At 36.1% G+C, this 23,150-nt stretch overlaps 1 protein-coding gene across 1 annotated transcript in view; it reads left to right on the plus strand.

Annotated features, from left to right (window-relative positions):
• WDR72 (WD repeat domain 72) overlaps positions 1-22,686 on the plus strand; it is a 202,487-nt gene extending 179,801 nt beyond the window's left edge. The window contains exons 18-19 of the mRNA XM_047864633.1: positions 16,743-16,847; positions 22,610-22,686. Of these exons, the coding sequence (XP_047720589.1) occupies positions 16,743-16,847; positions 22,610-22,665 (161 nt within the window). The 3' untranslated portion in view covers positions 22,666-22,686. The remainder of the gene's footprint in view (positions 1-16,742; positions 16,848-22,609) is intronic.
• Positions 22,687-23,150: the final 464 nt, after the last annotated feature.

Genomic DNA, 23,150 nt, shown 5'->3' on the forward strand with positions numbered 1-23,150 from the left:
AGATTAATTAACTCCATTAATATCTATTGATGATGTTGGTAAATTTGTGCATATACACAAATAGATGAAATTGTACATATTCTTTCACTATATGGTCTGTTTCATTTTATTTTCTTCAAAATCTCTCCCCTCTCTGCTTTTTTGTTGGGGGGAGGGTCAGGGATAATATTTGGGAAAGTTTATTTTTTTGTTCCAATGTTTACCTTTATGCTAATACCTTTATATAATACTTTTTTATTTTGCCATTATTGATTGGTTCTCAACTATGAGCAATATTGAAATAACTTTGCTAATAACATGCCCGCTCCTTCTCTCCCAGCATCTAATTTGAAATAATATTCTTTTAAATTAAACAAACAAACAGAAACAGAAACAGACTCATAAATACAGAGGACAAAGTGGTGGTTGCCACAGATGGAGGGATGTTGGGAGGATGTATGAAATAGGTGAACAGGAATAAGACGTACAAATGTCCAGTTATAAACTAAATAAGTCATGGGATGAAAAGTACAGCACAGGGAATATAGTCAATAATATTGTAATAACTTTGTATGGTGACAGATGGTAACCACACTTATTGTGGTTAGCATTTAGTAATGTATGTAACTGTCATGTCACTATGTTGTATACCTGAAACTAAGATACTATTATATGTCAAACATACTTTAATAATAAAAGAAGTAATATTCTTTAACTCTCAGGTAATACCCATAATGTAATCAGTGAGTTTATCTTGCTTTTTATGCACTCTCCTTATCCTTCCAATTCTCTCTATTTTCATGGTTGATCTATCCCTGCATTGTCAGAACATACAGTCATTTCTAAAACAAGCACTCAGTCTTAGTTTTATAGGTACACATGTATATTTGGTGATTACCTACTGCTCTGATGTTTTACCTTACCTCTGATGTCTGTTCCATTATGCTGGTTGTCTAGAACTCATTCTCTAGTAGATCCTTTAGCAAAGGATTATTTGAATAAAATTCCTTAAACTATTGCATGCTCATCTCAGCTTACAGCCTTTATGGTTAAGGGTCAGTTTTGCTGGATAGAAAATCTTAGCTCAAATTTTTCCTTCCTTGGATTTTTAAACCATGTTATTCCATTTTCTGGGGTAAAGAATTCTCATCAAAATCTTAGGACAATCTGATTTTCTTTCTCTTAGGAGTAATATGACCCACCTCTTATTCTGTTTATATTTTGAATTTTAAGTTTGTGATACTGCTCTTGTTAATAAATTCATATTGATGGGATTTCATGGAGTATAAAAGACCAAAAGCAAGGCAATACTTACTTAATATATAAATGTACTTGCTAAGAGCTTGTCAATCACTAAGACTCTGATCCAGTTATTTGAGCTGCTTTTACAGAGGAATCAATCATGTAGGGATCTGACCATTTTTGTGACCAACTACATGTACGGAGACAGGAGGAACAGCAGTAAAAATATCTGGATCAAACTGGACATGTTTTTAGCCATGGCTAAAAACAAACCTGTACGATTTATGTTTATGAAACATAATGATGAACAGAAATGTACAATTTTTTTCAAATTTGTGATTAATTTAGATGTAAACATGTTTTTTTTTTCTTGGTTTAACCTGATGTCCAAGGAAAAGAATTGTTTTATTGTTATTATTTGATATGGTGCGATCTACCCTAGAAATGAATGAGAAAGGGAATGTTAGTCAGTAACAAGTAAGCCACTATTTCTATCTTTTGTTGTGTGCTCCATCCAATGACCACCCTTCAGGAACGCTTTTGTCTTGATGGGGCTGAGCTGGATTAGACTTTCAATTTCAATCCTAGCACATTCCTAAAATATTATATGTGAATGGAAACCAGTAAAAAGACTGGCAATCCAGGATCATACATAAGTGATGGTGAAAGACTGTTTAGTTTGCTTGCATTATCAGAAGCCAGTTTTACTTCATTCATATTCTGCACTCTTGATAGGAAAAAGGAGAATTACAGATGACTTCAGCAGAATTTCATTTGGTTATAGATATCATCAAATGGATACAAACCCACATGCTCTTTAAATGTTTTTTTTTAATGGGCCACTAACATTATCTTCTTGTTTCTGCAATTTTAAGTGAAGTTCAAGATTATATAACTATTTAAAATATTTCATTATTAGGTCAGAGAAATTAAATATTACTATATTGCTAGTATAATAAAGAACCTTGATCTGAAAGAAAGAATATCTTACTGCCATTTACACACATTTCTGAGCAAGGACATATTTAGAAATAGTAATAATATTGGATTAATTTAGGTTTCTGCTTTCTAGCCACTAGTCCAATCACTTTGCATCTTTTAACTCATTTAATTGTAACAACAAATCTATACTTCTGGTAGAATTATTACTGTTAATCATATTACTACTACTACTATTTTGTAGATGAGGAAACTGAGACATAGAAAGATTAAGCAACTTGCCTAATTACCCAGTTTGTGGATGAGCCAGGATTTTATTTGAATTGGCTATTTTAACAGCATATGGATACATTTCCATAACAATAAGCTACTTGTCTTTCAGTTGTGAAAGCTGTCTTTTTTAGCAGAGTCCCAAAACTGAAGGGTGATCTTAAATAGTGGAAACACTTATAAAGCTAGGCAATTACAAAAGAAAAGCAATGTATGTAATTCTTTCAACATCTAATCATACTATATCTTTCAATTAAATCATCACTCTTAGAAGTAGAATCCCTGTATTGCCAAGTACAATCCTTGCCAAATATCCAGACACAATCATGGGCTTTAGGGATTACAAGTCACATAATAAAGGATAATGACCTAAAATTAAGCACACCAACATAGAAAGCAGGGACTGCCATGCTCTGTAGAAATCAGCAATCTATCAGATTTAATGTGAGATTAAGGATCTGTGTAACCCACAATTATGCTGTTTTTCATTAAGGAAAAAATGTGATGATGGTGCTCAGTTAAATTCTTTCTTCTATTTACCACTGTTTAATTGGATTGGGGACTGCTTAAACATCTTCGGGTTGGAGCTTATAAGAAGATGATCCCAGCTGTTTTTCAAAGCTTAAGGCAGCAGGCAGACAACACAATCATGTCAAAGCTCATGCAAAAGCCTTAATCCTACTTTTTTTCCACCAAGCAGCTACTGCAACCCAGTGTTTAACCTTCTAAGTACTAAATGTGCTCTGTCACTGCTTTAGATTTGCCACGGAATTGTTATTGTTTAATGCTGTTAGCTTCACTGCCATTAAAACATCTTCTCAGTTCTCTGCTTTTGGAAACTGACCATGTTACCATTAGGATTCTCAGCATTTTATGCCTTAATTTAAAAATAGTCAGTGGTTCGCCACACTTCTAAACTATCAAATCGATAATAGTGACTTGTTTGCTCATACATTTACCCACCCATTTATTCTTTTGATAAATATCTAACCCTTTTGTGTCTTTTCCCCAAGCTCTACCATAGACACAGGAGAGCAGGCTTTGAGATGGTAACCAACTAGCTCCACAGTGTTGAAAGTAAAGAAAATAATTTGGAGTTCTCTTTTACTTTTTTTTTTTCCTAGCAACATTTTGCCTAGTGCAAATATCCAGCATCTTAGAACTATCAGCTCTAGTTTTATCTAGATCAGCAATATCATAGTATTTAAAGAGTAAAGGTTAAATGGTCAAATTAGCTTTCCCTACAGCTGCACATGCTACTTGGATGGTCATGCACTTTCTTTCCTCTTTTCCTTTGGAGCGTGAGTAGTAAAGGAAAAAGGGAGTGGCTCTCTGATTTGCCCCAGTGGCGGTGAGCAGCCAGCAGAAAAGCAGACACAGTTAATGCTCAGCTGCTCAGACCAGTCAAGCAAGCTACCAAGTCCCAGCTGTGCCTCTTAATGTTTTCTGATTGCACCTACTCCTCAATCTGTGAACTGTTTTCTGGACTCAGATTCATCAAGCGCTGCCGCTTTAAAAACTCATGTAGGCAGGCATCCTAGGATATGCCATTATAAGCTGCTGCCAGGGGATCTTCTAGGAGATAAATGGAATCTGTGTGAAGTAAATTAGTGTGAACCAGTCAATCTGGGTGTCAGCCTTGAGCCACTTCCATGGATAACTAGCTGGCTGACTGGAGGCCAGGGTCTTCTGCCATATGTGGGTTGGAATCTCTGAGATTCTGTTCCTCAGGATGGGGGAAGGTGGGCAGTGGGGATGCGGGGCTGTTTATTCTTGGAAGGGCCAATTTGATCTGTGTATAGATTTGTCAATGAAATGGACCTCTGAAGCATTTGTGTTTACCTCCCTACTCTTACTGTACCGAATGTCTTTAAGTTGGACTTCTTTACCGTAGGAAATATGAGAGAAATGCCCTGGAGAGAACAGCTGCCTCCCTGTTCGAGCTGCCATTTTGCAGACTCCAACTGTGCTGTGCTTGGTTGGTCAAACCTCCTATCTGAGATCTTTAGGTTTTAAAACAAAATAATAACCATAATTTGGCAAAATGAGTTTAATCCAAATCTCCTCTCCCTATTCGCCTTTTGAGGAATAAATCTATGTGATCTTTAATTCATGAAGAAAGGGAGGTTCTATGCAAAGCCTGATGATCATGGTTCCCTGTAGATAATCAGCATGGAAAATCAAATTTTCACCATTAGAGGAGGGGGAGAAAGCCTCTTAATAGCAATAGAATGAGAAAACCTTTTAAAATATCTTAACTGTTCCATGGGAAGAATTTAGAGACAAAAAGCATATGAACCAATAGAGTCATAAGAATTATTATTTAATATGATTAAATGGTAAGTATAAATGGTTCTATTATGTAAAAATCATGTTTCCATAATTCAGTATTGCTTTAGAGATCATAGTCTGTTCTTACATTAAGATCACAAGAATTCATTTTATCTATCTAAATTATGACAAATCATCTTTATTTCTTTTTTTCTTTATTATATTAATAAAATTTTTTATCACCTTTCTCTCTGGAGAATCAGTGAGATGGTTAATCGTAGAATGCAAATGTATGAAATAGAATGAGAATAAATTTAGGCCTTATATTTGGGGAATATTTTTTAAAGCTTTCCCTCCTCCATCTCCAGGGAAGCATTTTGCCTTTCAGAGAGAGAGAGACAAAATTACCTTGGAATAATAACTTGGGTAAAACAAAAACTATTTACATATTCAACAAATAATTTTCTTTTTCTTTGGTATTTTCTTTTTCTGGTCACCTTTCCCAGACTCATGTATCTGTAAGGTAGCTTTTGAGTACTTTATGTGAAGGTACCACCATTATGGGGTCCATAGAGACACATTCCATATATAAGATACATTTCAGTATATAGAGTGTGTCTGTGGATGTTAGATAGCATGAATCATAGCAAAGATCAAACTAAATGCTTTAAAAATTGAGTGACCCTTTCCTTGAACTAATGAAACAAAAATGGGATGTCCTGTGAGAACAAAATTTGTTTTATGCCTGTACATTGAGTTCAGAGAAATGAAATCCCTAGTGTAAATTTAACTTTATGATTTATGAGAGTGAGGAAAAGAGAGTGGAAATCGGTGAATTTTCCTTCTGTTGTAGGAGCTAGGTACAATATTTTGCAATGGATGACTTTTACTTTATAAAGCTCTTTGAAGGTAAGGGAAGTGACCATTGTAAAAATCATGCTTGGAGCGCCTGGGTGGCTCAGTCGGTTGAGTGTCCAACTTTGGCTCAGGTCACGAACTCACAGTTCGTGGGTTCGAGCCCCACATCGGGCTCTGTGGTGACAGCTCAGAGTCTGGAGCCTGTTTCAGATTCTGTGTCTCCCTCTCTCTCTGCCCCTCCCCTGCTCACACTCTGTCTTTCAAAAATAAATAAATGTAAAAATAAAAACAGATTTTAAAAAAATCATGCTTTTGACTAGAGATCTCCCTCAACATAGTCCACCCATTGTCTACATAGCCTTATTCCATACAGAGCAAGGCGACTTACTCAGCATTCACTGCCAATGGATGCATTGGACTCATAATATTTGTGGAACAAGAATACAATCTATGAATATCCAGCTGTCTGGGACAAGCTATGGAGGACAGAAAAAGGCACACTGAATCAGGCCTGTAATTCTTCTAGCCCAGGCTTCTGATTGCAGCACTTGAACTCACTAGAGAAGCACAGTTGTTCTCATGACATCAGTCTCAAAATTTTAAGATGTGTCTATATATCTTTCTTCCTTATTAAATGTAATGCAGTGAGGTAGTCAGACATAAGCAATGAGTGGGATAAGAAGAATAACACAGACCAAATACAGTGCTAAGAAACACAGAAGAAGGGAGAAAAATTAATGTTATCTGGTAGGTTGATAAAGACTTCATGGAAAAGGTTGCATTTGAACTGAGTCTTGAATAAGGGGGGAGCATTTTGTCAAGTGGGGAATTGCATATGGGGTGACAGAAGATATCTCAAGTTGGGGATCTTCACACAGGCACTGATGTAGAAAATAAATGGCATACCCATGGGACAATGAGTGGTCTCATTCAGCTATAATATATGATATAAGAGTCTAAGATAGGGAGGAGCGGAGGAGGCCAGCACCCAGTGAGAAACCTCTAAGTTTGAATTGAGGCTGTATTATGAAAGGTCTTCAATCCATGGCTCTAGAATTCCCCATTGGTGACTGAACAGAAGTGCTTGCAGGTTTTTCTACACAGAAGCCACATGATCAGACCCTGGTTTTAGGATATGACTCATTTCAATTTAAAGAGTTACTGGAGGGAGAGACATCTCTTACCAGGCTATTAAAATAGAGGAATGACCCTGGAACTGGAAAGTAAGGTGAGAGCATAATCATCTTGAGGGGTTGGAGGAACTAGAGGAGAGAAAATGGCAGTAGTAGGCATATATAATTTCTTGGGAAGTTTACAAATATCAGTCACCTTCTTCACATTTACTTCCATGCTGGAGTCTTTGGTCCTCCTAATTTCTTCTTGAGATATTCTGATAAGATATAGACTCTCCTCCCTCGTAATTCTTCCCAGGCCTTTGGTTCGCTTTTTAAATTCTACCATATGCTATATTGGCTACAATCTCTGGAGGCACATACAGGGTTTCAGATCCAGGGGCTTCCTGGGCTCACTTGTTGGTTTTCTTGTGGTTGGTTTATTTTATTTTTCCTTAACAAATTTTTTTTAATGTTTATTCATCTTTCAGAGAGGGCACAAGCAGGAGAGGGGCAGAGAGAGAGGGAGACACAGGATCCAAAGCAGGCTCCAGGCTCTGAGCTGTCAGCACAGAGCTTGACATGGGGCTTGAACTCACAAGCAGTGAAATCACGACCTGAACTGAAGTCAGACTCTCAAACAACTGAGCCATCCAGGCGCCCCTGGATGGTTGTTTTTTTGTGTGTTGGCTGTCCCCTTCCTAAAGTGCCAGCCTTTAGTTAACCATTTGCCTACATTTTTACATTGGCCTAATATCCTTGAGTCATAGTCAATGATAGCTCAGAGCTATGTCCTTGTTATTTATACTTGTTACTTGGATCATGTTTCCTTTAAATAGTTCCCAGAATTTACTATACTGAAATGTGTACACAGCATGTGTTCCCAGTGATTCAGCCTCACAATTGTTTTCCATAGCTAATCTAATTAGTCTCACATTTCACAACTCAGGAACTCTTAGTGTGGTCTATAGTCCTAGAGATTTACTATGTATTCTTCCAAACAATTTGTAAAAATTTAGGAGGAGGGATATTTTACAGTGATCTAGGACACTGTTTTATACTGTCTTACCTAGAAATATCTGTCCCTTACCTTTTGTTACCTATTACTTAGTTCTTTCATTATAAAAACATCTTTTTTGTATTGAACATAGTTTTTTCAAAGTCTCACTAGATTATAGGTACTGGCTTCCCTTTATCCATATGCATGTTTGCTCTTTAAAATGTTACTTTCTTTAGGTATGTTTCTCTTACCCTTTATTTGGCGATGCCGCTGGCTTGCTTAATATGAAAATGAGAGTTTGTATTACTTATCAAGGTCATTTCTACATTTTGGACAACCATCTCTTAGACATATTAGTACAAATACTGGATGTTATGCAGTGACTCAGCTTGAGGATTTGAGAAGGCATCCTTCAATGATTTATCCCCTAGCAAAATTAATATTTTGAAATGAGTGGCTACATTTTATATGCATAACCATAAGAAACAATCAATGCCAACAGACTACCTATGCTTTCTCTGCCTGGTATGAGGGCATGTATAAGAGAGTGATGCTTGCCACTGATTGTATTATAATACAGTGGTTAAGCACATTATTAGCATCCAAGCATATCTTACATTCAATTTCAGTAAGTTCTCAAGTCCACTAACATAGCATTTGATGTCATTTAAATAAAAATAAATCACCTTCAGAGTAATGAAGCCTAATGATACAAAATGCAGTAACTTAGACCTTTTCTTCCTTGCATCCTTCTTAATGTTGACAAAGGAGTAGAAAACTAAGGCATAGTCTAGATAATTTGATTTCCTTATTTTCCATTTCCTATCTAGGAGATGAAAGAGCTCTGACACTTGATTAACCATCTGAGACAAACGTTCTCCCCTGAGATAGAGATGACTATCAGCTGGGAATTTGAGACTGCCTGCCAACTATCCTCCCCATGCTGATGGTGTCGTCTTAGGTTCAGCCTATGGAAGGGTTGCTGCTCTTATGAATTCCAATGGTCGGGCCATTTGACAGTTTCTTCTCCCACCAATTCAAGAGGAAAAATGTTTTTGGCATTTTTCCTCATGGATAACTGTAGACTTTGCTGTTTTAAATTGCCCTATGCTGGGAATCCTTATCTTAAGTTCATATATAAATCACATTTATCTCTAGCCTCAAATGCTAGCTTGATGCTCTTTTGATTGAAGGGTATCTTTTGTTTTCCTGACCTTCTTTTAAATTTTCAGATTCAAGCTGGGAAGTTGACTATAAATTTCCTCTATAATTCTTCCTTTACTGACTGTTCTTCAATTTATCAATATGTAGGTATATATTTGTTTTCAGCTTTGAAATCTATTCCTGCTTTCAACTTCTTGAACTTGTGAACAGCAAAATGAATGCATTTGTGCATTTACCATAGGATTTGGTCCTTACTAGAAAAGTTAAATGAATTTTGCAGAACCTAAATGGCATGAAGAGTGTGAGTTAATTTCTATATATTCTTAGAATCCATCCATCACCTATATTTCCTTTTAGTGAGGACAGAGTCCTTTCAGATAAGATGTTCCTGAGTCTCTTTGTCTTGAATAATTATCTCTCAGTAAAACATAGCAAGCTGGGATTGAGCTTGCTGATTTGACCAGTTTATTTCTTGCATCTAGAAATTATCTTCTTTACCCAATGATGATACATAAATATAAAAAATAATAACAAATAATGTTTCCTTGAGTTATTGCCACTCTGAATTTATTCATTAATGTTCAAGAACCAAAGTTGAGCAAATTATTTTGATTTGATGTTTTTCAAAATGGTTCCTGCTCACCTGCTCACCCCCTCTCTCCTGGGAGCACTGCTTGCCAAGGAAATGGTACTATAAAGGAGTACATAAAGAAATTCAGGCAAAACCCTCACTGGTAACTCAAGAATTACTCTTTTGGGGGCTGAGGAAACACAGCAGAAAGAGAAGAAAGAGTTGCATCATTACCTGTTATGCTCCTTTCCAATTCCCAACTTACCTTACACATTTCCTTTGTCATACCCTCCCACTCTACCTCCGATCTGTCTCTGTAGTCTGTTTCAGTCTGAGAGTCTAGATAATTTGATTAGAGTTGGTTTTCATGTCAGGCTTGACTAAGACAAATGACTTCATTGGCCCCATCCTTACATATAAAAGGAATAGAAATAGTTGCCCTTTAAGAGATTTGACTTGAGGAAAACACAATTAATTCCACAAGAACACCACACCTCTGCATTCATTTCACAAATAATAACTGAGAAGCTCATCATGCCTAAGGCCTGAAAGCCAAGACAGACCCAGGCCTCAGAGGAGTCCAGCACATATGAAGCCTAACCTAACTTAGACCGTGTAACATCCAGACCAGGGCTCATCTGCTGCATCTGTGCTTCTTGCAATTATTACATGGACCCAGTTAAGTTAGTTTAGGATGATTTATCTTGCACCAAAGTTCATATTTGCCAAATTTATTGATAAAGAGAGGGATTGTTTAAATAAATGAACTGAGTAAGTACGATTCGAAGAAGGGTAAGATATAACTGATTTTTTTTTCAAGATTTGTTTTTAAAGATGTGTTTTGCACCATTGATAAACATCTGACAGATGCTTTTCTATGCCAAGGAGTCACCTTGTTTGTTCTCACTAGTAGCCATGGTGCAGCCTCAGTTATTTCTCGGTCATCTTTCCATAGGGCTGCCTGACCCTAGCATTGCAACTACCCAAGTATCCCTCTGAAGCTGCCTTGATGTCCTCAGTCAGACTGGACATTGCCACTTGTAGAAAAATACCAATCTTACTTAATTCCGAAAGAGCTTTAGAAGTCATTATTTCTAAGGCTCATGTAGTAGCCATTTACCATCTTGGTATCTTGTTCAATGACACATTGAGTAGTTGATTGTCTTGAATTGTTAACTGGAGGAGTGTTTGAGTTTCTGAGCCAGAAGATGTCAAGGAAGTTGTCCGGTCCATTTCTCTTATTTTATTAATAAAAGGACCTGAGTCTAGGAGAATAAAATGACATACTCAAAATCACAAGGTCACACTATTAGGACCAGAGGTGGAATTAAAAAACAGATCTTCTGAATCCTATTAATTTCACTTTTGTCCAGTGCAACATATTATATCTCCCTGGGAACTCAGAATTTCATCCCTATAATGAAATTGTTGATACTCATTTTTGTTCCAATTCATATATATATTTGGATGCCAAAAATGAGGAATTTCATTTTGCACTCAGAAATAAGGAAGATAGAGCCTCCTTCTTTATGCAGACTGCCTATTGACATTAATAATAGATTGCAGGGTTGTTTGGGTATGTTTGAGCTGTAAACTCTAGGCCTGACCTTGAGATTTTCCCCTTAAACTATAAGTGAAATTAACCTTTGGTTTTCAATTTTTAGGAAAGCTCATTAGCAGTTTCACTCAGTCATTTAATAAGTACTCTAAGTATGTGCCTTGTGCCTCGCATAGGGCTAGAGACGTATGTGCTTATTTATCAGCCTTACGAAAGCATCCCACTGCCCAAACATTGGGATGACAGAGGAATTTCTGTATCTGAAAGGAATAAAGCATTGTTTAAAAAGATTCATTAATTGATTGTCTTTTTTAGCATTCACATTTTCCTTCCTCCAAATTAGTTGGCTGTTCCACTCATGCATTTCACTTGTAGAAGTCAGCTATGGAGAGATTTTTTTCCTCTTAGACTAAGTAGTCAAAAATCTGATCCTCTGTGTGTGTGTGTGTGTGTAATATACATACATTCAAAATATTTAAATTAAATATAATTTTAATTCTATACATCTAGTAAAGATACCAAAATAATAGTTACCCTTCCCAGCATTTTAGAAAATTCATTTTTCTACCAGTTGAAAATGTCATCCTTAAAGCAATTCATACTAGAAAATGTCATCCAGAAAATATTCCATGTCAGATTAGAATTTCAGAGAGATAGCAAAAACACCTAAGTTTAATGTTAACTGAACTTGTCCATAAAACAGTTATTACTTAGTTATAAAGAAGCATTAGATATTTTATTTAATTCTGGGCATCTTTATCTGATTTTTTCCCCAGTTTCCAGTCCACACTGACAAAAATAAGCCTGAAGCCTGATGCAGGATGCAGTAAAAGTAAGCTATTATTATGCAAATATAATTAAAAGGTCCTATCACTTGATTATCTCAGTAGATACTCTTAAAGTAGGGGTAATAAGTACATAGTTCTTTAGCTAAATATGTTTTCCTGATGGTACATCTGTCCTGAGAGAACCACTTTGTAAAGTGAATTAGGGGTCTATTCAAATGGCATCCTCTTTGTTTACAAATTTGGTGTTAGCACTTCAAATCTTTTCACTGATTATGTCTCCGTCTAATTTAAAATATATAACAGTCTTTGGTGATCTGTGACTGTTGCATTAGTATTTACTTCTTGAATTTAACGTAGTTTTTCTTTCTTCTAAGCCTGCAGAAAGTTGTTTGTTTGTTTGTTTGTTTGTTTGTTTAGTTGATTCATAGGGATGCTTTAAGATTGCCAAGAGACCTAAACGATAAACCAAGAAAGTGATCAACTCTTAGCCACCATATTGAGCTAGTAGATCTGAACTCAGGTCTTTGACTTCTCCACTGCTCATTCCACAAATCTGAGTGGTCTTTTAGTCTTTCCTGACTTCTGCAACCTGTACATTATTTTTGTCCCCTTGAGTAAGATGTCATTAAGATTTTTTCTGAGTTTTATCTGCTACTACAGTGGTTTATTCTACTCAGACCAACATTTCAAACTGTTATATCTTTTTATTAATGGTTTTCTATAAATATCCTCAATACTTCCAAAAAGTCCATACATATGATGGATGGGATCTATTTTTAAATCATTCATAAGTCATTGTATTGAAAACACTATTTGTAGTGCAGATTTTATTCACATTGTAAATGACATGGATTTTTAACAGGGGCTCTATTTAGTCTACAGAACTGGCCTAGCTTGGAAGAACCAGCTGCTGTTAGTGGAGATGAATGGAGATTTTTCCAGTGGTCACTCTCTTGTCTTACTGGGGGGTGGGGAGAATAATTCTTGGAATTATTTGCTGCCTAGAGTTAGCCACCTTTAAAAGCTAATACCATCTTTCTGCAAATGATGGCAAAGGGAAGGAGGGAATTTTTGGAGGTTAACTGAAACCAAAATAGAGTATAGAGGGAGATGGAGGAGCATAACCACTGTCACCACACGGTGACCCTGTCACCACATGGTCTTATGGTAAATCCTTCTGTAGTGTCTTTGTCATACAATCTTCTGAGTTTCTTCTACCATTGAACTATTCATTTCTTTAATATCTAGAATTATATTCATAGTTAAACACATTATAGTCAAACACATCCATACAAAGTACATGGATTTCTCTGTTTCACTACCAAAGACATTACAAAGATATTTAGAACACTGGTGTTTCTGCTGTCAACATTTTGAGGTACATGATGAGTAAATGGAATAGCCTTACATCTTTCGGTGGTAGAACTGTCAAGAAGAGTTTGTCTTTTTTGCCCCACTTCCCCCAAATGTGGACTGTTTCAGAATCCATTACAGAGGAAATAAACAGTTGATTTTAAGTTAAGGATGAACCTAACAATCATTTGCACTATATTGATGTCAAAAGTATCTCTCTAACAAGCTTTAAAATGCATCTTCAAAAACTACTGAAAATATCCGAGAACTTTAGTGATGAGCTACAAATGGACTTGGGTATTGATAAATAAAAGTCAATATGTATAGTGAAAGGACAGCTTACTGTGATAAATGGGCCCACCATCAGTAAAGATCAAATTATTGACTATCTAGGGCAAGGAAAAACCTGTCTATAGCTAACTTCTACAGGTGAGAAGAATTAGCCACAGCAGCAATTTAGGGAAAGCTCAAAGAGATATGTTAAGAGAATTCATTAAAAATGCATATAAAAGTAGGCAGCAACATTCTGTTAAATACATTTGTGACACTAGGCTAATGTATTTTTTGACCATGCCTGGGTTCACACCTTTTTTTCTTTTGCCTTAAATGAGCTCCCTTTGGGCTACCCATACTCCTTTCCAAGGAATTCAAAATTCACTCCTCAATCCTCCTATTACAGGAGAATTACTGCTGCATTCCTAAAAAGTATGTCACTCTTGGAATATTGTCTCTAATGCTCCTACTAGTTACTTTTCATTATACCTCAACTAGATCACAAGTTGTATGAGGGCACATTTGAAATGCCTTTATTTTCTTTTTACCCCTCCCATGGTCTAGCACAGAGTTCTACCCATAATAAGGGCTAGATCAATATTTGTTGATTTCATTGTTTTTGAAATGATTCATTAGGGAAGCTCTGGTCACACATCATGTCAGAGTTTAATGATGAAACATCACAGAAAACACCCAAAAGAACAATTGCAAAGATTAGCCTATCAAAAAAAAAAAAAGTGAAATGGCAATAATTAACTTCTCCAATGTCTGCTGTTCCCAACTGACAGAATGAAGGTATTTCCTATATAGTAAATTTAACCAGGTACTCTATAAATTAGCCAGTAAAAATGACAAATCATGTTCCATCTCAAATTTGGAAGCTGAAATGTAATTAAGCAAAATATCTGAAGAATAATACCCTTTCTACTCTCCTACCCCTTCACAAAGACACCCTTCAGAATCAGAGGTAGAGACAAAAATAGCTGCAGGGTACCTACTAGTGTGAGTTTAATGAAGATCATGCAGCTACAACTATACCTAACTTTCTGACTTTCTTGAGAGGTTTGGGATGTCAGTTCAACCTGGGACCACTTTATTGTCACTAAAAATTGTTACTGGCATTTGCTATGTGGTTCTAATACCATGCTCTCCTCCTTGAAGTCCTTATATCTAGAAAAGAGTCTTACTGGAAGAATAAATGAATGAATCAATGAATGAAAGTTTTAAATTATGAAAGAACAATGTATGGGATGACAAGTGGAATGCATTTGCCCAAATAAACACAGGTGCTAACTCATTGGCTGTTAATAATAGATTTAGCTGTATGATGAATCCCCTAGTAATCCCCTATTAGAAACACCAATGTAAATATTTCAGAAAATTAACAAGATATTTAGGGATAAAAAAATTAAAACAGTCTAGTAAATCTTGACCAGTGTAATAGTTTTCTGCAACTTTGATACATTTAATTATCTGCTTAAACATATTACAAAAATTGATGGATTAAAAAATAATCTGTAAATATGATCTAAACTGAGAAAAATTAAATTAAAGGGAATTACACCAATAACTACTTAGGCCATATGTGTCTCGCCTCCAAATTACACACTACCCCCACCACCATTTTATAAATATGCAACCTTTGTCTCAAGTGGGCCTAAACAGGAAACTGAATGGATCTAGTTGAAGAGAATTCAAAGCACATACCCTCGTGGGCCAGGAGGACATCTAGCATGGTACCTCTGTTTCATTCATTTGTTCACTCATTCATTCCACAAATCCTTTAAGAATACCTCTGATGGCCCATGGCATACAGAGATGAATAAAACAGACATGCTATGTACTTCCATATTTTTTTTGAAAACTTACATGCCAGAATTTCATACGTTTCCCATATTTTGTTCTCTAATAAAAGGTTTTAGAGAAGCACTGGATTCAAACTCTATGCTCACACTTTGACAGAACAGAGGAGAACTGTGTTCTGAGAGGTTGGTGAAACTCAAGAGAATATTTGGATCAGAATTATGTTACTAGTCTCCTTTAAGGTGTGTATACAGTAGGCCTCAGGTTACGATCACCAATGCAATAAAAACTCCATGGAAACAAGATGAGGAGTGTGGGTGGTGTGAGTTCTGCTCATGCTGCTTTAGACCTTGGGTTGTGTTCCTTTGTGTCACTTATTGAGTATGTGTGTGAAGTGACACAGCCTCCAGCCTCTGTGTTTGCTCTATCATTTCCTAATGGAGGTTTAGGAACAGTGGCCAGGCCTACTCACTGTGCCAAGAAACATATTATTTCATGAATGGCTTATATATTTTCTTTTTTGTTTTTATGGCCTATAAATAATATGTCGTGTGTGTTATCAAGATCTGAAGAGACCGTAGTAGTGTTTATTGCAGCAATTTGTGATAGATAAAATTAGCAGTAGTCAATAATATACATATTTATGTAGTTTGGCTTCAAACAAGTAAGTATGACAATTTATATTATTGGGGAATTGCTCTGTTTTGTTATTCACAGAGTTTTTTTCATGAAGCCAATATCCACTCTTCCTGACAAGGGATTCCTTGAACAAATATAACATGGAAATACGTTACTCAGGGAGATAAGTTAAACCAAGTATTACAACTTGTGCAAAAATGTGGAAACTTGAGACTGTTTCTCTAATGAACTAGTGGTATAATGTGTTTATAGGAAATTTTAGATTTCTGTGCTCATTTCTATTTCTGTTCATAATTCCTACCCAGATAATAATGACAAGTTGTTTGGAGACAAGTTGTGTGAAATCACCGTTCAAACATTAGTCCTACTTATTAAACATTTGTGAAGTATTTATTCTCTATTCTAAATTTTATTTGTATAAGGCTTTTATTTTTTGTGTGTTTAGAGTTTTTAATTTGATGAAGGAGAAACAAAATGCATAAAAAATGTTCACCAGCTATGATTTGTGCGACAAAAGGAACCATTGCATCCACACAGAGCTGGTCTTTCTAACTAACCAGCCCAACGTTCCGTCTGTGTCCTGTGGCTGTTAACTGACTATATCGTTTTAGATTTATGCATTAAAAATACGATTTCTACTTTGAAGGGATCACTTTGTTACTTTGTAGCTTTTAAGCTGATGCCATGAACTTATTTTTCTTGTAAGATAAAGTCTCATCTATAGATTTTGCAACTAATTACATGTCTGCCAATACATACTTAGAGGATACATTTTATTTCAATTTATTATTTGTGTTTACATAGTGTGTCCCTGGAAATATCTGTGGAACTTAAAGGAAATGTTTCAGTGGTGTTTATTACTACTTTTTCACTGTTCTCTCTTTCTTCTCTCTCTCTCTCTCTCTCTCTCCCCTTTTAATAGCTCCAGTCAGTCCGGTCAAGCATGACAGCGACTCAAATTCGGCAAAGTTCCAAGACACTGAGGACATGCCTGACAGATGTGTCTTGGAAGAGTCTGAGAGTCCAGGTGAAAGCCATTTAAAAATAGTCAAGTATAAAATGATAAATTTGACACAGCTTTGGGGTCCTTGGAAGGGGGTGGCGGGGAGGACATTGTAATGCTGTTTTCTCTTAGCAGCTGCACTGTCAAATTAATGGTCACCTCCAGGGGTCACAGTGTGGAGCTGTTACCTTTTCCTCTTTTATCAGGAATTCAGTTGGAGGAAGTACAAAGGCTTTATGACTGAGAAGGGAAGCTGACACTATTAGTTCATTATCATCAATTTTAAGCTAAACTGGAGAATAGAGGCCGAGATTGAAAACTGGAGAAGTGGCAGCATTTTAAATATTTCAAATAATGGGATCAAGCGGAAGGAGAGAGTTAGAGACAAAAGAGCCACCATTACAATCTATTTACCTTTCTAAATACAAACAATGCTCTCACCTGGACGAAAGTGCTCTAATCTGGACGATTTTAGCATAACAGTAATGGACTCATGGACATGTCAACTGTTTGGAACAAACAGAACAAAAGAAAGTAATAACCCTTCCTCATGCTACATCCCAAGTTGCTTATGTTTGTATTTTCTCTGTAGAAAGAATAGACAGAAATATACTGGAAGGATAGAGCCAGAAACACTTATGCATGGATTTTTGTTTCTGCTTCTGTCTTGTTTCAAAACATGCCTAGTCTTTAACAGATAATTAATTAAAAGGAAAAAAAAATCCTGTGGAGGTTGAATGACATTCCTGGATCACTGCAAAGCCTTAAGGTGCTAGAAGGTACCTTATTACCATGAGGGAAAGAGTTAACTATCTCCCCCCACCGAACAGTTTTTCTTCCCTGTTTTCTCTGGCTGCTGGGTACCCTCGACCCTCTTGCATCTTTGTGTGTTGATCCTTGTATCAGATTTTTGATTCATCCTCTCTGTGGCCTGTCAGCTTAGTTAAGAGATTTCCAAATCTTGTAGCCTTTGCTGACAGGGGGCAGCTGCAAACAGTCCCCTGATCCTTCCCCGAGGAGAGCTACTGAGATTTAATTTTCAGTGAAAGGTGCAGCCTGCAATCTATGTCAGGTCCCCTAAGTCATCTCGGAACCCCAATAGGCCCAGTGGCGATGGCATTGTATTTCAGTTCCCTCCACTACACCAAGATTCCTCAAAAGATGAACTGCTGCAGTGTGTCTGTTCTCAACCACACTTCTGCTTTAGCATCCCATGGAACTGACAAATGGCACCTTTCACAACGACAGAAAATTTTAATCAGAACGTTAATCCCACCCCCTGCCACAGTATCTAAAAAAACAAATGCAGGTTAGTCCCAATCTAACAGGGAGAGAGTAGTGGTAGCATTAAATTTCTATTAAATTATTTATAAATTGCTTTTAGTTTTGACAAAGATTGCCTAATAGTGACTAGATTTTTAAACTGTCTTAATACATAGTTTCCTATAAACCCTAAGCAGTTAAATCCATGAATCAAGTTTTTACTTGTGTTAACTGTTCACTGTTTTGGGCAAGAATAGATTGGCTTTATGTCATTTCAAAAGTAGTATAAATTTCGGTCATCCCTCAATATGAGTGGAATTGTAGTAAAATTCAAATATAACATAGTTCATTTGATTGATATAAACAAAAGCATATATCAAAACAAAGATTAATTAGTAAAGAGAGGTACTGATAAAGAATCTTAACTTAAAAAGTGAGTACTGTTCTATACATCGGACATCATTAAACGGGTAATAAAGAATGAATTACTCTGGCTTTTTCCTCTGTCCATTCCTGCATTTTAAGACATCTTGCCTTATAGGCCTAGAAACCTCTGGAGAGTTCACTACTGGTCTCACTGCCTTCCACTGAGAATTTGTGGCTTGGTTGTCATGGAGACATCGTATTTCTCCAAGAATTGCTCATATTGATCCGTGGCCAGGCGTAAATGGCCAAGCGAGTGTGAGGAATAAAGGGGGCTGGGCAGTCCTATAAAATGACCAGGGCTTGTGGGTTGGAAATAAGCTCATAGCAAACACTTAGGTAAAAAGAAAGAAGCAGTTTTATTTTGTTTCAGGATTTCTTTCTGTACTTTAGGCCATTGTCTTCTTTCACTATGAACTGAAAGAAACTTGTTAGTCACTTGTCATGTCAGATCTTTGGTGCTTGTCCTGACACAGCTGTCAGCCTTCCAGGTCTGTGCAGTTCAGGGACACACAACAAAGAGGCAATGACATGAATTATTTATTGCTCCTTGTGTGGATAAAATTCTGTGATAAGAAATTAAGACACTTCTGACAGAGGTGCTTGTTTAGTAAGAAAGATTTTGATGAGAGAGTGCATTTCCTTGAAGTATGAGCATTTGAGAGGGAAAATTCCTAAAATTGAGCACGAAGGAAGATATGAAAAATTGGTGGCATAGAGGGACTTTCTCGAACTGTGAAAATATGACTGTCCACTTCTCAGTGTCCCACAATTAACTAAAAAAATAGCAAGGCATTCAGATGGAGGGGTTCCAAAACTATAAACATCACTTTGGTGGTTTGGGTACCTCTTTTTACCACGTATGAATGGTGTTCTTCTGGAAAGTATATTTAACCACTTTTGTTAGAAGAAAAGGCAAAATTTGGGAGTTTTAAGTGATAAGCTTTGGGAAGGTGCTGTCAAATCAAGAGAGGTGCTTCCATAGCTAAGCTTATAACTGCATTGGTATATTCATTATTCCCTATATGGAAAGGAGTGCATTTAAATCTGAATGCATCATTCTCACCGTTTTCACCGGGCATATCATCGTTCATTTAAAAGTCCTTCTAATATTTTCATGTACATGCAAAATCCCCCCGTTACAAAGTTGAATGTGGTCAGTCTTCTAGCTTTAATGGATATTGACCTTACATGGTTTTATCTATGCAACTCTAAATGACTAATATATTTATTACATCATTTTTTTTAATTTTTTTTTTAACATTTATTTATTTTCGAGACAGAGAGAGACAGAGCATGAATGGGGGGAGGGCCAGAGAGAGAGGGAGACACAGAATCTGAAGCAGGGTCCAGGCTCTGAGCTGTCGGCACAGAGCCTGATGCGGGGCTCGAACTCATGGACCGTGAGATCGTGACCTGAGCGAAGTCGGACGCTCAACCGACTGAGCCACCCAGGCGCCCCTATTACATCATTTTTAATGAACAAACCAGTTGTTCAAACAGCACATATAAAATGAAAACAAAAATCATTTTTCCATCCAAGCACAGTTCAAGAATATTGCCTCATATATTGTTCTTTCCAAATAAAGTCTTTTCTTTGCAAATCCTCTAAACATAATTTTACTTTAAACCTTAGAGTTTCATATTTGTGATACCAATTCATTTGCATTTGCAGAGAGGAAAGGGATATTGAAGCACAGAAAAACTATAATAGTTTATTCTTTAAGGTAAAGTCAAAGTTTCTTAAACATTGATATAATATTTTAAAATTTCATTGGTAAAATCGATTTTTTTAATTTATGTAAAAAATAAGATTGACTTTATGAATTGATTATCTTTGAACGCAAAGGGTTTTGAACTCAGTCGGAAGATTGTTTACTTTCCCACTGACATCACTGCTTCTTCAGGAGTGAAGTGACTAGGATGACCCATTTGTAAATGGGCTGGAGTGTGCATACAGGTCACAATTTAGAGGACTGGTGAAGTGGTTGTTCACCTGGTCTCTGGAGCACTCTACCTATTCATCATGCCGTTGTGATCTCTTTATTGGTTCATGCTGTATACCCAGGTGAGTGCCTGCAGTCCATTAAGGTTGGCAAAGCAACTTTAGACCAGAGCATTCTTACTGCTCTGACCCTGTCAGTGAACCTGGAGGTCTTGTCTGTTAGGTTAAGGTCTCCCTCAGCAGTGTCTTTCCTTTGGAATAATTCATTAGCAAAGAGTTTTGACTCACAGGTGAATCCCAGATTGAAGTTTCTGGCTTAGACTCTGTGAAGTCTACTTGCTTCTTCACTGGCATTTATACATTCCCAAAACCTGTGGGAATAACTTGATGTCTAGTAATAGAAGCACCAAGATAACGTTGTGAACTTACAGCTCCCTTTGTTTTCAGATTTTAGGGCCATTATAATGGCTTTCTTTCTTTGGCTCTTTAAAGCCCCATCACTTCTGAATCTGAAAGATGCTATCACAAAAATAGTTTAGTGCAGTCTTTTGCTGGTTAACTTCTTGTTGACTGCTTCATACACAATGATTAAAGCGCAATTCCTATTCTCCAGAATATAATAAAAAGCGTTCCTTGTCCCTCATCTTTGCACTCATGATGATAAAAAATTTAGTGTGACATTCACAATTTTTATCCAAGTGTTAATGAGAGATCTTGAGCTTTTATCACCTTATTGGCTTGGAAAATTAAGGATTTTACTTCCTAGTGCACTAGGGACAGGGCACTTAAACATAGCTTCAACTGAAAAATAGCAGTGACAAGAGAGAGCTTGAAAGTACAAAAAAAGGCGTTCAGATCAGCATTTTCACGTCATTCTGAAGTAGTTTATAATCAGTATGCATTCTGCCATTAATAGAACATTTTAGTGGTTTTTATATAGCACGTTATGTGTATAGATCTATATACATCATTGTCAATCAATATTGCATTTGCATGAATCTGATGAACAAAACTAGGTTTCTCACAGTTTCCAGGGGATACTACATTGTGAAAAGCCAAGATGGAGGGTTTTTTTTTTCTTTTACTATTCTAGCTCATGAATCAACAGCAAAAATCAGGTAACAGAAAGTAGGACAGATTCAGGACTGGAGTGTTGGAGATGGCTGATGATGATGCATGAAGCAGAAAAAATGTGGAATGTGTGAGCAGCCCATCAATCATAGCTACCGAGAACACACTTCTTAGGGTTAGTGCTAAAAAAAAAATGTTCTAGAAGTAAGAACAATTTCAGTAGTAAAAACACATAAGCCCTTTCTTCTAGTTGAGTTTAACAATATGAACATTTTTAAAAAGTTACCCAAATGGAAAAATTTAAGCATTAAGCTAATAATTTTTAAAAGATGTAAAATTCTAGACATACACACACACACACACACACACACACACACATAATTATACATGTAGCTATATATATAAATGTATAATATATATTTAAGCCAAATAACCAGTTTTTTGAGTCTTTGCCAGTAGGTGTAGGAGTTACTATGTTTGCATGGTCATGTCATTAATATAAATGTATTTAGAAATAGTTAACTAAGGCACAATGCTCCAGTATGTTTGATAGTCAAAATAATTTAAAACAAGTGATAGTTTTTAGGCTACAATGACAAGCATCTAAGTAGTTTGAAAAATAAATGCTCTTTTGATTCTTGAATTCAAACCAGTTTATAAACTACCATTTATAACATTTGATCCTAAAACTGCAGTTGTGGGTTTCCTTGAGAGAAACTGACCTACTTGAAATTTATGCAAATTCATTAATTTCAAATCCAACTCATCTTGTTGAAAACTGTCATCTTTCTTGGCAATTAAAAGAAAAAAACAACTTGCAACCTGTCATAATAATGTGTACAATCCATTTGCCTGAAGCCTAGTTTATAAAAATATTTTTATTATAGTAACATATTGTATTATAGCATAGAAAAGAAATATAGAAATTATAGGTAATTCTTTCCTTCCTTCACTTCCTTTCTCATTCCTTCCTTCTTTTCATCCTTCCCTGTTTTTCCATTCCCCTCTCACCTTCTTCCTCCTTTCTTCTTTCTTACTTCTTTCTTTATTTACTATATAACCTGATAATCTGTTTCCTTTCTAGGTAAGCCAAGGCATCATTCATGGATAGCAAAGGTGTGCTCCTGTAAACTGTGCTAAATGGAATCTTATCTATAGGAATTGGATTTGGACAAACTATGAAACTCAAACATGCCATTTGTTTATTGTTGTATTAAAAACTATGCTGTTATTGGTCATTATTAGATTGTAAGTAGATTTGCTAATGCCTTAGAAAGAGTGTATTGAAAATGTAATTACTGATTAGAAATATCCAAATTGATCTAATTTTTGAAAAACATTGTGGAAATCATTCTATATTCTTGCTTCTTATTTTCCTTTAAAATTTACAACAAGCAATGCCAGTCTGCAGACACAAATTTTAACACTGTTTTAGATTTTCTTCTATCTTTTCAGTTCCTAAATGATACAGGCAACATTAAAACCACATTGCTTTTAAATAAGATACAATGATTCTAAATTTAATGATGCTTCAATGTATTTAATCTAAAACTTTACTAAATTTATTTGATTTGCTAGGTTAGGATATTTTGTTTTAGTATATGCTTTAATATGGCTCAGTCACC

Source organism: Prionailurus viverrinus, chromosome B3 (genome assembly GCF_022837055.1).
Source record: "Prionailurus viverrinus isolate Anna chromosome B3, UM_Priviv_1.0, whole genome shotgun sequence".
Classification (NCBI taxonomy): domain Eukaryota; kingdom Metazoa; phylum Chordata; class Mammalia; order Carnivora; family Felidae; genus Prionailurus; species Prionailurus viverrinus.